Below are 17,117 nucleotides of genomic sequence, written 5' to 3'. Positions count from 1 at the left end.
ATTTTCAGTCTGTCTGTTTGTCTTTAGTGACGTCACAGAATTTACCAGGCTATCACAGAATGGCCTCCAACTATTAGGAACACACATGGGTAAAATGATTATTGAATAACCAGTGGGGCGTGCCTTATAACAGGCACCACCCAGTTATCATTTAAAAAAAAATTAATAATATTACATTATTTTTGGGCTTGCTAAGGCAAGCACACACTACTGTTATTTATTATAGTTAATTCTATTCTATTCTATTCTATTCTATTCTATTCTATTCTATTATGTTATGTTATGTTATGTTATGTTATGTTATGTTATGTTATGTTATGTTATGTTATGTTATATTATATTAATTATATAATATTATATTATATTATATTATATTATATTATATTATATTATATTATATTATATTATATTTATTGTTTGTATTATATTATATTTATTATATTATTTTATATTATATTGATTGTATTGTATTGTATCATATATTATATTATATTAATTGTATTGCGTCTTATATTATATTATATTATATTATATTATATTATATTATATTATATTATATTATATTATATTATATTATATCATATTATATTCATTATTGTATCATATATTATATTATATTATATTATTATAGGATTACATGTACTCCACTGCTGCTTTTCTTTTGTTTTGTATTATATAATGGTGTTGCACAGTCTGGTGTCACTGGTCATACACATGTGACAAATAAAGCTTATGAAATGTAGAAATTTAAAAAATAACTACATAAAACAATAACAGCTAGCACATCAAAGGAACTTCAACTAAAAAAGGAAAAGTGTAAAAGGAACTACATGTAAAAAAAGAACTACATTTCCCAAACGTCCCTTAGCGGCACGACGGCGTCACATCCGGTCCCACCGGCAACCAGGAAGTACAAAGTAGCAGCTGAGAGAGAGAGGAGCGAGTGGCTAATGCTAATGCTAAACACAACTATTATGAGCCTGAATGTTTTCCATCTGAACAGTAAGTCATGCGTTGTTATCGTAATTAACTCTAATGAGCGTCAGCTGTGTTTCCATTGAGTGTCATTACCAGTGTTTTAGTGTTCACACAGCCCGTGGAACTAACGTTAGATTGACGTCCATGTAAACATAATGCAAATGTACAGCATTAGGCTTATATTACAGTGTGTACACAACATAACATCATATTTATAAATCTTTATAAAGCATGACGTCATGGTATATTTCAGTTTGACTGGCTGGTTTCTACTTTACGTCTATAAATAACTATAGAAACAGCAGAATGGAAACATGTTTACACAGAATTATGAGTAAACATAATATGTCCAGTGGTGGGGTAAAGTACTCGCATTTAAAAGTATCAATACTGCAATGTGGAAATACTCTGTTACAAGTAAAAGTCCGGAATAAAACATTTACTAATGTAGTAAAAGTACTAAAGTATTGGTATCAAAATGCACTTGAAGTACCAAAGTAGAAAGTACTCATTAAGCAGCATGTCCCATTTCACACGTTTTCAAATGTATGACATTTTAAAAAATCTTTTTGAAAATAGCAGATCTACAAGCTCACAATGTGTGGCATCGAGAGCTTGTAGAAATGTGTATATATGGTCTGAAGTGGTTAATGTATGTTTTGTAATAATAATCAAAATCTACAAAGTAATTAGTAACTAAAGTTTTCAAATAATTGTAGTGCAGGAGTAAAAAGTGCAACGTTTACCTCTGAGATGTAGTGGAGTAGAAGTAAAAGTATTGAACATTGGACATACTCAGGTAAAGTAAAACATACCTCAAAATTGCACTTAAAGTAAATTTACTTAGTTACTTTACGCCAATGACAGTGGTTCTCAAACTTTTCATTTCAGAAGGACAAATGGAACAAATGTTGTACACTCTCAGAGCTAACAGACCTGTAAGTGTCCCTCTAGAATCCCCTCGTGTCAAGGGACCCCTGGCCTGAGGGTGAATTGATCTGAATCTGATGAATTGAATACACAGGACCACAATGGAAAAAAGCCCTTAGTCCATGGTCATATGAGCTTGTAGATCTGCTATTTTTGAAACATCGTGAACATTTGTGACTCAAATCTTTGCTCTATGGGATTCTACAAATGTCTTCTAAATCCTTTTACCTTTTCTGAAAAAACTATTGCTATATATTAGTGGTGCCCAAACTTTTTCATGTCAACGACCCCCAAAATGATATGTATTTGGCCGTGGACCCCCATCTCAAAATATTTAGTTCCAGGGACCCCCATGAAGCAAAGATTTTAGTAAAAAAAAAAGTTCCCTTATATGTAAAAAAAAAAAAGTTCCCTTATATGTATTTTTTTTTTTTACATATATTCAAAGACAATCACTTACCCTACCTTTTAAATCAGGGGTGGGCAACTTTGATGATGGAGAGGGCCACATTTCCAAACTATAGAGGGCCACATTGCATATACTGTTGGGCACCTCTTATCTCCGTATTTTTACTTTTTTCGTAAATGAATGCCGTACTTCGCCATTCTATGTCACACAAAAGTAGCAAAAATAGCCGATCTACAAGCTCAAAAACTTTTTTTTTTGTTGCTATTTTTGAATGGAATCCTGAAAAGTAACATTTGTATTTAATTTCAAATGCATTTAGTTATACTTATGTTAACTTTATGAACTTAAATACAAATACATCTTACTATAATTCTAGTAACCTCTGTAGTGGTGAAGCTACCCGGTTCTCCTCACTGGCTGGAGCAATTGCTCTGATTTTGCACACAGCCATTGACCATTACCATCTGAACTTAACTGTGAAGCCTGTTTTGATTTCATCAAATCTCAGCTTCTTATTAGCGTTTTTGTGTAAAACACTGTCGCCATGGTTACGGGGCTGCCCAGCTATGGGACGAACTGCCTCCCGGGTTGCCAGATCATGTGCGCATATCCCCCCACGGATGCGTCGACCGGGTATGGTCTAGTTGGACATAAAATAGACAATGTATTGTTTATACTAGTCATAAAGCTACTTATAAAGCGGGTCATGTTTGCATGTTTTCAATTGTAACAGCTGAAATCAATAATATATCAGTATTCTGATATTAACCTGCGGGCCGCTTTTTTCTGTCCACACCAAATGTCTTTATAGATTCATCATAATCAAATCGATTATTTAAATAGTTGCCAACTAATTTAGTAATCGTAATCGAATCGACAACCCTCGCTGGAGGGTTTTTCTTTTCTCCCATTTAATCGTGGGTGTTTTTCCACATAACCATAGTTTTTTCCAGCGTTAAATGTAACTAAGCTTAGGAGTAGTGAGCCATATCTCTTCCCTAAAGGCCAGTGCCACCTGCCCCAATCAATGGCAGTTGCAAGGAGTTGCATTGGTGTGAAGTTGAACTGGCCTTAACAGGCATTTGTGGAATCGTCCCCAGGTCTTAATGGGTTGAAACTGTTTTGTTGCAAGGAGTTGCGACTAGTTTGCATTGGTGCGGTCTGGCCTTTTGCGATCTGCCGATAGCTGACCGCAAACCAAAATATGGCACGTAACAATGGTGGTGCCCTATGCAGATGACTTCCAACATCATCTAAAGCAGGGGTGGGCAACTTTGATGATGGAGAGGGCCACTATATTTCCACACTCACTCCAGAGGGCCACGTTGCATTATACTGTCTCTCCGTATTTGATTTAGTTTTCCGCCATTATGTCACACAAATGTAGCAAAAATAGCCGATCTACAAGCTCAAAACGCATCGCAAGCTTGTAGATCTGCTATTTTCAAACACTTTAGTACTTTTGGTCCTTTAAGTATATTTTTATGACAATACTTTTGTACTCAAGTAACATTTTAAACACAGGCCTTTTACTTGTAACAGAGTATTTCTACTTTGCAGTATTGATACTTGTTTTTTTTGTTGCTATTTTTGAATTGGAATCCAGAATTTGTTTTTGCTATTTTTGAATTGGAATCCTGGAAAATATCATTTTTATTTAATTTCAAATGCATTTAGTTATACTTGTGTTCACTTTATGAACTTAAATACAAATACATTGGACATACTAAATACTATAGAATTTAAATACTGGTCATTAAGCTACTAAAATATAGACAGAAGTAATGAAAGCGGGTCATGTTTGCATGTTTGGAATTGTAACAGCTGAAATCAATAATATATCAGTATTACGATATTAACCTGCAGGCCGCATTAAGTGAAGGAGGTGGCCGCATGTGGCCCCCGGGCCGCAAGTTGCCCATGTATGGTCTAAAGTCTGAGGCCATTTGCCCTCTCAACATCATAAATAAAAGGATTACCTGCAGTAATCTTAAGTAGGGCTGTCACGATTACAACATTTAAGTTGACGAGTAATTGTCATACAAATAAGTGCGATTAACGATTTAATTGTGTTTGTGCTGTGGCATTAAACATATGAACATAAATTATCAAATTTCTGTTTGGCATTTTACTAGGCTTTATAATAAAAATAAATCACAGGGCACATATGACAAATCATTATGTATACAAAGAAATTACTGACACATTTATTACTTTTATTAAAAAGAATAAAGAAATAGCTGATCTACAAGCTTATAACCCATACATGGGTAACTGGCGGCCCCCACCTTCACTTAATGCGGCCCGCAGGTTAATATCGGAATACTGATCTATTATTGATTTCAGCTGTTACAATTCCAAACATGCAAACATGACCCGCTTTAATTACTTAGTCTATATTAGTAGCTTAATGACTAGTATTACATTTCTATTGTCTTTTTTATGTCTAATATATTTGTATTTAAGTTCATAAAGTTAACATATGTATAACTAAATGCATTTGAAATTAAATAACATTTAGACTTTTCAGGATTCCAAAAAAAAAACAAGAAAAAAAATCTGGATTCCCCCCAAAAAATAGCATATCTACAAGCTCAAAACGCGTCGCGCTGCGACGCGTTTTGAGCTTGTAGATCTTCTATTTTTTGCCCAACAGTATATCTCTGCTGTCCAGCCAGAAACTGCTAACTCCAAAATGCTCATTGTTCAGGAAACGAAAAAACAAGATATACGTTTTTCAGAAAATGAACAAAACCTTATATTTTTAAAACAAAGCAATATTACCTCGTCAAAGTTGGTATAGTGACTGTATATATTGTGAGATACTTGCATGTGTCATTATATTATCAACACTTTACCCAAATCGCGGGTAAATCAACACTTTATCCAGCGCGAGTGGAGTTAGAAGTTTCAGACGAACAGAAATCAAGCTGAAATGGAGTTGGAAATGGAGGTGTCCAAACAACAGTAGCTCCACTCGCTGCTGAGAGAGGTTTCAAAAGGGTACAGATTCCCAAAAGCTAACAATGGATCTCCAAGCTCACAATGCATCACAACAACGTGTGAATTAATGCCCTGATGCTTCATGACACTTATTATATAGGCCTACAACAATAAACAGGACTTTAAATATTACAATAACTTCTGCTAAGAGGTAGTAGAACACTAGCGCGACAGAAATGCTATGAACGTCTTTCTTCTTATCACATTGCTCTCCTCATTAAACACTTCATAGATTTTAGAAATATAATGACTTGTTTTCATAAAATTAGCGTCAGTGCTGTTTGATAAACAGGTACACTGCATAGTTTTAACAGACTACGGGGAGTCTGTTTACGTGTTGTTCCTCCTCGTTCACTGCGCACCGCGCACTGCTAATGCTGTGCTGTAGCACTGTTTAGAGGAGAGGGGGGAGTTGTTTGTTTTTGACGGACAGTTTGAGGATCCAATGGAGTTGGGAGTTTTCGTCTGAGGCGCTTTTTAATACTTTTCATTGGTTCAAATGTTTAGATTTTTTACACAGACGTGAAGGGTGTTCAATAGCGTCGATTTATGAAAAGAAAAAAAAAACCTGAAAATGGAGTTAGTTGTTCCCGGCTGGACACCGACGATATGCAATGTGGCCCTCTGGAGTGAGTGTGGAAATATAGTGGCCCTCTCCATCATCAAAGTTGCCCACCCCTGTTATAACCCGTCACGAAGTGACACGTTGTAAGCTTGTAGATCTGCTATTTCTGAAAATGTATGATAATTTTTCAACATGGAAACAATTATGACGATTATCTCCAATAATTGCAATTAGACGATTATGTAATAATTACGACAGGCCTATTTGTAAGATGGAGTTTCTACTGTACTTTAACATTAAAGCCAATACAACAACGTCTGTACCTGCGTGCAGCGTTATAGGATCGAGAACAAACAATATGGCTTGGATATTTATTTTTAAATGACCTAGTTCAGTTTTAAAAGAGTACAGTCACCCTTTAGCCTGACAAATGTGTATTCTATAATAAGATTAATGCAGTCAGAATGAGTAAAAGTACCGTGGGTGGCTTTTATTTATTTAGATTTGATTTGTCTTTTATTTGAATAGTAGCCTATTCAGCAGCTGAGCAAAATCTTATAAAATATGTATTTTTGAATGAATCGTCTTTATTGTCTTTTTTGTTAGTTAGAATAAAATAAAATAACTTCAATTTCAATTTATACGCTAATTGCTAAATAAGTGCCATAATCCGATCAATTGTTTCCAGTGGTGTAAAGTAACTAAGTACATGTACTCAAGTACTGTACTTATAATAAAGAAAAACATCACATGGATGCAACTGGGACGTATCATCAGTGTTGTAGCCTGGGGTCATCGGGTGTTTCGGGTCTCGCAACATACAAAATACACCCTCGCCCAGGTGACCCAGCCAGGGTTGATCAAGCCCCGACTTACTTCCCAGTAGCTACCCACGGTCAGTCCTATAGGGCAAGACAGGGCAGTCCGCTTCTCCGGAAGTACTCTGCCGGGACTCGGGGAGGCTCTGGCACGTGGAGGGACTAGGCTCTGTGGGTTGTCTCCTGTCCGGGCTCCTCCTTCGTCTCACCAGGTCCAGGACCTGAGCGCTGCGCCAGATCAGGTGCACCGCCCCGATCCAAAAGTGTACTTATGTACACTTATTTCTACTTTACTGGAGTATTTCCCAATGTCAGTACTTTTACTACTTTTACTTGTACTCCACTACAATTATTAGAAAACCTTAGTTGCTAGTGACTTTGCAGATATGACTTATTACATCATTAAACATACATTAACGACTTTAGCCCTAATCTAAACCTAGGCTATCTGAAAATAGCCGATCTACAAGCTCACAACGTGTCGCATTGAGCTTGTAGATCTGCTATTTTGAAACACTTTAGTACTTTAGTACTTTTTGTCCTTTAAGTATATTTTTATGACAATACTTTTGTACTCAAGTAACATTTTAAACACAGGCCTTTTACTTGTAACAGAGTATTTCTACATTGCAGTATTGATACTTTTACTTAAGCAGAAAATGTGAGTACTTTTTCCACCGCTGATCGTTTCGATAATCGGCCGATTAGTCAATTACGGAAATAGTAATGTGTCTGTGTGTTTGTGTGTGTGTGTGTGTGTGTGTGTGTTTGTGTGCGCGTGCGTGTCCATCCATCCAGGTGCCTTAGCGTGCGTTGGGCGGCGGTGAGGGTCACCACAGAGAGGTCAAAGGTCATGGCGGTGATAGAGGGGGTGGGGGACGAGGTCACGCTGCTGTTTGGCCTCCTACTGGTGGGCCTGGTCCTGGTGCTGGCCTGGCTGTCCACTCACACCGCCGAGCTGCACGCGGAGCCCGCCCCTTCTTCCTCTGCGAGCTCCGCCCCCACGCCGGAAGATGCCGCGGTTCCCGTGGCAACCCTGGCAGACTCTCTAGCTCCGCCCCTTGGCGACGAAGCAAAGGCGGAGGCTGACGGAGAGGGGCGAAGGTAGACACGCACGCACGCACACACACACACACACACACACACACGTAGGCCTGTCTCCATTATTACATAATTGTCTTAGTCGCAATTATTTGAGATAATAGCAATTATTTTGCTTAATTGTTATAATCGTTTCAAACATTACAAATTAGAATAGTGGAAATAGCAGATCTACAAGCTCACAGTGCGTTGACATGCTGTGAGCTTTTCACCATTTTTATTTCGAAAGGATAAAGTATCAAATATGTCATTTATTTGTATGTTTATAGGACCGCTTCACCCATTTTCAACCTTATCTTCATATAATTGGTCCTCACCCGATAACATGCTCACTATAACATGGCACCGTCTGTCTATTCAGTGGCCCAATTCCAAACCACCCCCTCACTGACTCATTGACTTGGGTGCGCGTTCATGTGAGCTCCGTAAGGGCTTGAGGGTTGTTCCAAATGAAATCGGAAAGTCAGCCTGAAGTCAGCGAGGGCTCGGTAACGCCCCTTTCTGCACCCTTTCCGTAAGTCAGTACCTTTGGAGACTTTGGCAAAGAAATTGCCCACAATACATTGCGTAGTGGGAGTTACCAGAGAACGCCGACGCCCACGGCCAGTCTTTTCTTTTTTTACAAATCTTTATTTATATTCTCATGAATTACAAGACAATACAAAACGAACAAACACAAACATACACAAACAAAGAAGTTATCAATACATCTATATAACATCATCAGAGCCAGGGGGATTTACTAACAGAAAACATTAAAGAGTGAACACAAAAAGACAGTTCTTGCAGCTTTCTTATTTTTTGAGTCATAAATTGTTTTAATGTACTGCCTGGCTTCAATCTCAAATACAAAGAATGAGGGTTTGGAATGGCTAAATTTGGATTTATGTATATGAAATTTAGCTAGAATATGATCAAATTAATTATGAATTCCTCATTTTTCTTCTTATTACTATTATTACTGAAGCACGGCCAGTCAGTCTGTCGTTAAGGTAACGTGGGACGTCACAAAGGGCTGTTCCATTGCTTTTGTACCCTTTTGGAGCCCTTAAACCCTCCCACACTCAGGCACTTACTAGCTGACTTACCTTAAGCTAATGATGGTGCAGGGCTTGAGGGCTTAGGGCGGAGTTTGGAATTGGGCCAGTGTGTCTCTTTGGAGGGCTGTGGACAGTTCAGAAACCTGCCCTACCACTGACACTTTTTTTAAATGAATGCAAGAGCAATGAATTCTGTTTCTATGCTCTTGCATTAATACAAGATAACAAACAAAATAAAACAGATGATGTCACTGGGAAGCAGGTTTCTGATCTGTCCACAGCCCTGAGACAGAGTGAGTAGACAGATATGATGCCATCTCTTAATGAGCGTTAGTGAGGACCAATTGTATGAAGATAGGTTGAAAATGGGTGACGTGCTCCTTTAACTTATTTGTCATATCTACCCTGTGATCCAAAAGCATGTTTCATGTATATGCTCCAATGTTCAATGCCAAAACACATCATTATTGTGACGATAGGCTCTATGCACAGCAGCCATATTGGGAATTAATTGGGCCCCTTCCTTGCTTCCGTCACAGGTGTTACCAATGATACTAATTAAGGCTCTGTTCCATTTAGTGTGGCATAGTGGTTGTCCTATTTTCAAGAACCCCCATAACTCTGAGAGTGTACAAATGGAACCAAATGGACCCTTATGGGTCCATTTGGTTCCATTTGTACACTCTCAGAGACACACACCCACCATAAGGGGCCATTTGGGAACCAAAATGGAGTGTTTCTAGTGAGCCAACATGCACGATATCAGCACCCTGACCAAATGACCAAAATGGAACAGCCCTTCATTAGTATCATTGGTAACACCTGTGAAGGAAGTAAGAAGAGGCCCAATTTCTTTCCAATATGGCTGCTGTGCATAGAGCCTATTAATCGTTGAGCAACATTTCGTGGTCGTGGCACAACCCCCAGGCAGAGCCTTACGGGAGACGGGCCAGTAGACGACGGCGTGAGGCGTCGGGACTCCGCCTCCTCGTCCTCGTCCAGCCCGCTAGACGGTTCGAGTCCCGCCGCCCCGGACCCAGCCGCCGCCACCGCCGCCCCGGAGGTGCAGCGGAACATGGTGCTGAGGTTGAAGTTCCTCAACGACACGGAGAGAATGGCCCAGGTCACGCCGCAGGACACCATCGGATACATCAAGAGGTAATTAACGGGTCTAATTAAATTCAGCGTAGCGAATAGCCAGGGGTGCACAGCCAACTGGTGCGCAGGTGCGCATGCGCACCCAAAATAAAAAATGCGCACCACATCAAACGACGCGAGGCGCTTTTGCGTACCAACAGCTGGGACAGGAATTTCCAAGCTTTTATTTTTTAGCAAAAATAAAAAATAAAAGCCTGGACATCGAGGCTAGGAATTGACTTCCTGAAGCCACACTCACACAATCACGCTAAAGCACGCGTTGGCCCCATGTACAGCCATTAGGCGCAGGAGGAGGGGACGCATGCTGTACGTGATTGTGTGATTGTTGCCTCACGTCGCCTCGCATCACCTCGCATTGCCTCGCTGCGTGCACGCAGCCAGCAGCGGTTGTTAGAGGCACTTAGTCGTCACCGATGATGAACGCACCGTAATGGTGCAAAATATGCCGTGAACGTCCCAATCTGGTGGATAAAAGCAGCGCAGCACAGGGCACCAACCTTGGGGGCTTCTCCTAACGGCGTGAGAGAAAAAAACGGCGAAAATCGGCGGAATTTGGAAGCAGAGCGTCCTTTTATTTCCCCCGTTGACAAAACTGTCCGGTGGGCGCCGTGCGTGCTGAACCCTGCTTAAACAATTAAAAAGCTATTCGACACGTCTAACGTGCCAAGTGGACCAAGTAGCAATTGACTTGAAAACGCATCGAAGGCAGTCAAAGAGTTAAGCAGCTTCTGTTCGCTGTTCAAATGGTTAATGTTGCATTAAATGGTTATATGCAATAATATGGTAAATTGTTAATAAATGGTAATGTTTCATCCTGAGCTGAAGTGTCTAAATCAGGGGTCTTCAACGTTTTCAGGCCAAGGACCCCCTAGCTGAGAGAGATGGAGCAGGGACCCCCTCTATATTGTATAAAATTGAGTTTCAGATTAAACTTTTTTTGTTTACTTGGTCTGCTCTGTTTTTCCCTCTACACCTATACATCTTTGCCAAAAATAGCCGATCTACAAGCTCACAACGCCTCGCAGCGCGAGGCGTTGTGAGCTTGTAGATCGGCTATGTTTGGCTGAAGTTCTCCTCGGAAAAGGGATGCTAGGGTTCAAGTGGTTAATGTAAAAAAAAAAAAAGAATCATATCACACAAAGATTTGGCGGACCCCCTGTAGTAACTCTGAGGACCCCCTAGGGGTCCCGGACCCCCTGTTGAAGAAGACCCCTGGTCTAAATGAACAGTAGCGATGAACGATGGGTGGGACCACAAGCGCTTTCCCTATTTCCAAGTGGATTCAGAAAAGGTTGAAAACCTTCTTCACTTCACACAGTTTGACTCTGCTGTATGTGTGTGTGCATGTGTGTGTGTGTGCGTGTGTGCGCGTAGAACATATTTTTCAGGTCAGGAACAGTGCGTGCGTCTCATCTATCAAGGTCAGCTCCTGCAGGACGACGGACAGAGCCTGGCCTCCCTCAATCTGACCCACAATGCCGTGCTGCACTGCTACATCTCGCAGCACGCGGCGCGGGGGGGCGTAGGGGCGGGGCCAGCCGGTGGCGGCGTGGGCGTGGCCTCAGAGCAGGTAAAAACCTTTAACCTCTGTTCACTTTAGCGTAGGATGGCCTCGGAGTGGAGGAGAGAGTTTCCCCATCTTTCATTGTGTTTGGTTTTTAATATCCTAAACGGCATAGCTCCCGAAATACTTGCTTAACCCATATAGACACGAGGCCGATTCTACAAATCGTCTCTGTCGGGTGGAAACCAAATCCAAATCTGTTACTTTTCAGGATTCAAATAGAAAAATAGCAAAAGTAGCAGATCAACAAGCTTGTCGATCTGCTACTTTCGGTACTTTTTGTGTGACGCTGCACTATGTTCAAGTAGGGCATTAATTTACGAAAAAACACAAAAAGTTAGAAGATGGAGGTAAGAGGTTTGTGCCCGAGAGCAATAAAATACCATCTAAATCTTAACAGTTTGCTGAAAAACCTATGATGTTGCTATATTAGCTAAGATCTAAATTGACACGGATGCTTTCCAGGTCTAAATGGGCTTTTTCATTAACCCATTAAGACCTGAGGGCGATTCTACAAAATGTCTTCTAAATCCCAACAGTTTTCTGGAAAAAAACGTATGTTTCTATATCAGTGTTGCTCAAACATTTTCATGTCAAGGTGGTATGTATTTGGCCGCGGACCCCCATCTCAAAATATGTTGTTCCAGGGACCCCCCAGAAGCAAAGATTTGAGTAAAAAATGTTCGCTTTAAAAGAATATAAATATATTAATTTGCACACATTTTCTCGATTTTTCAAAAATAGCAGATCTACAAGCTCGTAGTGCGGCACTCGGTGCCGCGCTATGAGCTTGTATATCTGCTATTTTTGAACAGCCCAAGTGTAAAGTAGTAATAATAACTTTTTTGCTCAAATCAAAAAGTGACACAGATGCGTTCCAGGTCTTCATGGGTTAATATTTTTATTAGAAGTTGGGTACAAAATCAGTTCACTTCTGTATGATTGCTGAGTTGGCAGCGGCAGTCTTCCATGTGTTTCTATGTGATAAAGATGCGCTGATGCGCTCAAGCTGGAAACGGTTCAACTTTTGGGGAGGAGCACTAGTCATTTGATCCTCCTTATTGTGTGTGACAACCCGATAATTTACAACCCGACTTCTATTCATTACTACAACTATGGGAAGTCCATGTTTACATTGTTTCAACTAAGCTGTTTGTGCTAATAACGCACTAGGACGTTTGAGCAGTGAGCACCTCAATAGTTGATGAGGTTTAAACAGTGTGGACGTCACCCTGTGTTCGACCATGATATCCAAAGCACTGCTCATATGTACTCCACCCATACCAGGTTCAGGACCCTTACCCTTACAAATTATTGGCTTTAGGAATGCGACAAAAAACAAAAAAAATCTCCATGAATTCAAGGCTTTGTGGGGTGTGTAATTGATAGAAAATAAGTTTTTTTGAGTGAACTACTCCTTTTTAAACTGTCATTTATACCTTAGGGCTGAGATTATTAAAACTTTCCCACGTTGTGGGCAGCCTAAAACCAGAGATTTTCATGTCTTTATTTTTTTCATTTCATGTCTTGTGAAACAGAATATATAATCATATGCCATTATAAACTACTATGATTTACGTTTACATACATACTGGGACCACAAAGGAAACTTTTTTTTTTGTGCTGTTTATTCCGTTTTAGCGCTTTTAATTGGGTGATGGTGTGCTTTTAACTGTCGCAAATACAGTCTCCCGTTCTTCTTCTTTTCCACACAAACACACAGGTGCTGAACGTGGGCAGCCTCATGGTGCCGGTGTTCGTGGTCATGCTGGCCGTGTTGTGGTACTGCCACGTCCAGTACCGCCACGTCTTCACGGCGCCCGCCACCGCCTCGCTGATGGGCATCACCGTCTTCTTCAGCTTCGTCGCCTTCGGAGTCTACAGACGATGAAATTCTCAATTGATTGATTGATGGATTGATTAATTAGTCTACAGACGATGAGTTATATTACACCCAATGCTTTACAGGGCCGTTCATACACACACCCCAAGCACTCTAACCGTAATCTATAAAGCAGTTGGGTTTCTCAAACCTTTTTTTTTTTTTCATGTCAAGGACCTGCCAAATTTAATGTGTAGTTGGCTCTCGTTGCAGTCGGGCAGAAACCTTGTACCTCCATATTTCAACTTTTTACGTTTTGTTTTTTCGTAAATTAATGCCCTTACTTCATCATACAAGAGTGTCACACAATGCGAGCCGTTGTGAGCTTGCGGATCGGCTATTTTCCACTGCTTTAAATCGTTTCGAAAAATAAAACAAAATTTAAGTTTTATTTTTTTACTCGCAAGGTTTCCACCCCGACAGCAACGCTATACTATAATGATGTCTATAGCTGTATCATTGGTTATAGTTGTGATGAATAACCATAGCTATAATGACGTCTATAACTGTATAGTTCATTATGGTTGGTGGTGTGTGGACTCTCCCATCCACTGGAGTCCGCTGGAACCATTTTTTTTAAAACTACGTCTTTATAGTTATCGTTATAGTTCCTGGCTGTGGACAGCCTGTATCACTGAGCTGTCTGTCTGTCTACCTGAATGTCTGTCTGTCTGTCTGTTTACCTGAATGTCTGTCTGTCTGTCCTCTTTTGTGTGGAAGACATGGCATAAAACCGTTGCTTCCACAGCGATGGCTGACAGGCAGTGTGTTTGTTTGTGTGTGTGTGTGTGCGCACGCGTGTGTGTGTTTTTAGTGCCAGACACACCTCTCGGAGGTGTTTTTTTTAAGGAGGTCAAAAGGTCAACTTCCTGACTCCACACAGAGCAGCGGTGTAGCTATGCTGCTTTCTCTTTGGCTGAAACCCAAATAAACTGTCTGGTTTCCCCCGCTTCTTCAGCGCTATACAGCAAGAGGGTAAGAGTTTGTGCATGCCCTGTTGTTTGGCGTGGGATTCAAACCCTCAACATAGTCATTAAAGTTTGTGTAAGTGATATTATTTGGTTAAAGTTACGGCTCTATATTGTGATAGTAATCGTTGCTGTAGAGTGTTCGTTCGGTAACGGGGGGGGGGTTTCCCCGTCTCTCCAGCTCTTCAATAAACAGATAATACATTTTCAGGTGGGACTCCAATTTTATCCAATCAGGGCGAGCGAACTCATTTGTCAGCTTCAATTTCATAGTGTTCCAGACCAGTTCCAATTCGTTTTTGTTTTGTTTCATCTCTTCCATTTTGGATCAAATTGGTATCCAGACTTGAAAATGTATTTTTGTTTATTAACCCATTAATACCTGGAACGCATCTGTGTCACTTTAGATTTCTTTGGCTATTCAAAAATAGCAGATCTACAAGCTAGTGCCGCGCTATGAGCTTGTAGATCTGCTATTTTTGAAAAATCTTGATTTTTTTTTTTTTTTAATTCAAAAAACTGTTGGGATTTAGAAAACCATTTTTACGAATCGCCTCAGGTCTTAATGGGTTAAAAAGCTGGAGAGAAGGGGAGAACCCCCGTTACTGAACTCTATAGCAATAATTACGAGCACAATATAGAGCTTTTTAAAACTTTGTGGCTGCCGGGTGGGTACCTTTTTATATGTCCAAAACGGTTACTTTTCAGGAAATGGGAAAACAATAACCTGTGTTCCAATGGAACTATATAAGTTATTATTTATTCACAAGCTCTTGTTGATACTTTGCATTGCTTCAGTATTTATACAACCCGTAGACACACTTAACCACATATGCTTTCACTTAAAAAAAAAAAAATCAAAAATACCCGATCTTTAAGCTCACAACGCATTGCATTGCAAAGCGTTGTGAGCTTGTAGATCTGGTATTTTTGAGAGACACTCGCGTGCGTCAAAGTAGGGCATTAATTTACGGAAAAGATTTGAGGTTTCTGCCCGACGGCAACGACCGAACAACTAAATATCTCTTACTGCACCATTAAGACCTGAGGTGATTATTAAAAAATGTTTTCTAAATAAACAGTTTTTTGAAAGAAAATCAAAAAAAAAAAAGTTTTTCAAGATTTTTCAAAAATAGCAGATAATACAAGCTCATGGTGCGGCACTCGGTGCCGCACCATGAGCTTGTATTATCTGCTATTTTTGAATAGCCAAAGAAATCTAAAGTGACACAGATGCGTTCCAGGTCTTAATGGGTTAAAAAAAACAGAGTTGAGCTGTGGGCTCGACACTGACCTTTGACCTTTCGACCCCATGTCTGACTGTATACTCCATGGTAGGAGTACATTAACCACCAGGGGAAAACCTTCGCAGAAAATGGCAGATCTACAAGCTTATCTGCTATTTTCAAAAGATATGTAATGTAGAGCGAAAACAGAAAACGGCTACTAGAAGAGGGCCCTGAGGGACTCCACTTAACCATATGGGGTTTAAGTGGTTGAAGTGACGTATTGTTGCCGTCGAGCAGACACCTTGTGTGTCCATATTTCAACTTTTTATGCTTGTAGATCTGCTATCGTTTTAGACCGGCTTTGGACATCCAAGGTTTCCACCCTACCGCAAGGGCAGGTCACACAAAGACTTGCAGATGTAATGAAAATGAAGTTTCACGACCTCGGGTCGTGATTTGACGATACAGTGCATTGTATCGTACAGACATGCATACGTACATATACCCAGTGACGTACGTATCATGTCTGAAAATAAAAAACAAAAAGAGCTGTTCTCTCTCCATGTTTTCTTCATCTCTGCTCGTCACAAAAGAACGTCACCGAGATGAAATAGGCTCTATGCACAGCAGCCATATTGGGAATGAATTGGGCCCCTTCCTTGCTTCCTTTCCTTCACAGGTGCTACCAATGATATTAATTAAGGCTCTGTTCCATTTAGTGTGGCATAGTGGTTGTCTTATTGTCAAGAACCCCATAACTCTGAGAGTGCACAAATGGAACCAAATGGACCCTTACGGGTCCATTTGGTTCCATTTGTGCACTCTCAGAGTTACGCACCCACCATAAGGGGCCATTTAGGAACCAAAATGGAGTGTTTCTAGTGAGCCAACATGCACGATATCAGCACCCTGACCAAATGACCAAAATGGAACAGCCCTTCATTAGTATAATTGGTAACACCTGTGAAGGAAGGAAGTAAGAAGAGGCCCAATTTCTTTCCAATATGGCTGCTGTGCATAGAGCCTATTGTTTCATTGATGCTTGATTGATTCGGAATTAGGATTTGCAATTATATCGTTTGATTTCTAGTAAAAACAAAAAAAAATGTCTTAATGTGCGAGATTCACTCACTGTGCCTCTGTCTCACATCTTGTCTGTTTATATGCATCTGTCTGTCTGTCTTATCTGTGGTAAAAGGTTGTCAGTAGTTGATCAGTATGCGAGGCCTGGATGTGAGAGTGTAAAAATAATCTTTTATGTAAAATATGGAAGGAAGTACAATTCTATTAAATCATTCTTTTATGAATGCCTGTGTTTTTTGTTGTTTTTCTTTCATGTAGCGAAGAGATGCTGTGGAAACCAGTCCGCTTTCTGCTTGAACTCTTTTACACTATTAAAATTCAGCCAGTAATACTAATTGTATAAACCATCTTAAGTATAAACTAATTATATAAACCATCTTCATTATTTA

At 40.0% G+C, this 17,117-nt stretch overlaps 1 protein-coding gene across 1 annotated transcript; it reads left to right on the top strand.

The window, feature by feature from the left end:
• Positions 1-896: 896 nt before the first annotated feature.
• tmub1 (transmembrane and ubiquitin-like domain containing 1) lies at positions 897-15,457 on the top strand. The gene is made up of 5 exons (XM_084057261.1): positions 897-1,002; positions 7,502-7,807; positions 9,772-10,002; positions 11,377-11,572; positions 13,290-15,457. The coding sequence occupies exons 2-5, from the start codon at positions 7,557-7,559 to the stop codon at positions 13,455-13,457; spliced, it is 846 nt and encodes a 281-aa protein (XP_083913387.1). The 5' UTR covers positions 897-1,002; positions 7,502-7,556; the 3' UTR covers positions 13,458-15,457.
• The last annotated feature ends 1,660 nt before the right edge of the window (positions 15,458-17,117 follow it).

This window comes from Gymnoscopelus microlampas, assembly GCF_963454915.1.
Source record: "Gymnoscopelus microlampas genome assembly, chromosome: 5".
Taxonomy (NCBI): Eukaryota; Metazoa; Chordata; class Actinopteri; order Myctophiformes; family Myctophidae; genus Gymnoscopelus; species Gymnoscopelus microlampas.
This window is presented reverse-complemented; position numbering and strand designations above follow the sequence as displayed.

What these genes read in the sequence shown, in the direction of transcription:
- tmub1 (XM_084057261.1), top strand. Translation starts at nt 7,557, where the DNA reads ATGGCGGTGATAGAGGGGGTGGGGGACGAGGTCACGCTGCTGTTTGGC. An exon ending in ACCATCGGATACATCAAGAG is followed by an intron (nt 10,003 to 11,376) that starts GTAATTAACGGG and finishes GTGTGCGCGTAG; the next exon opens with AACATATTTTTCAGGTCAGG. An exon ending in TGGGCGTGGCCTCAGAGCAG is followed by an intron (nt 11,573 to 13,289) that starts GTAAAAACCTTT and finishes ACAAACACACAG; the next exon opens with GTGCTGAACGTGGGCAGCCT.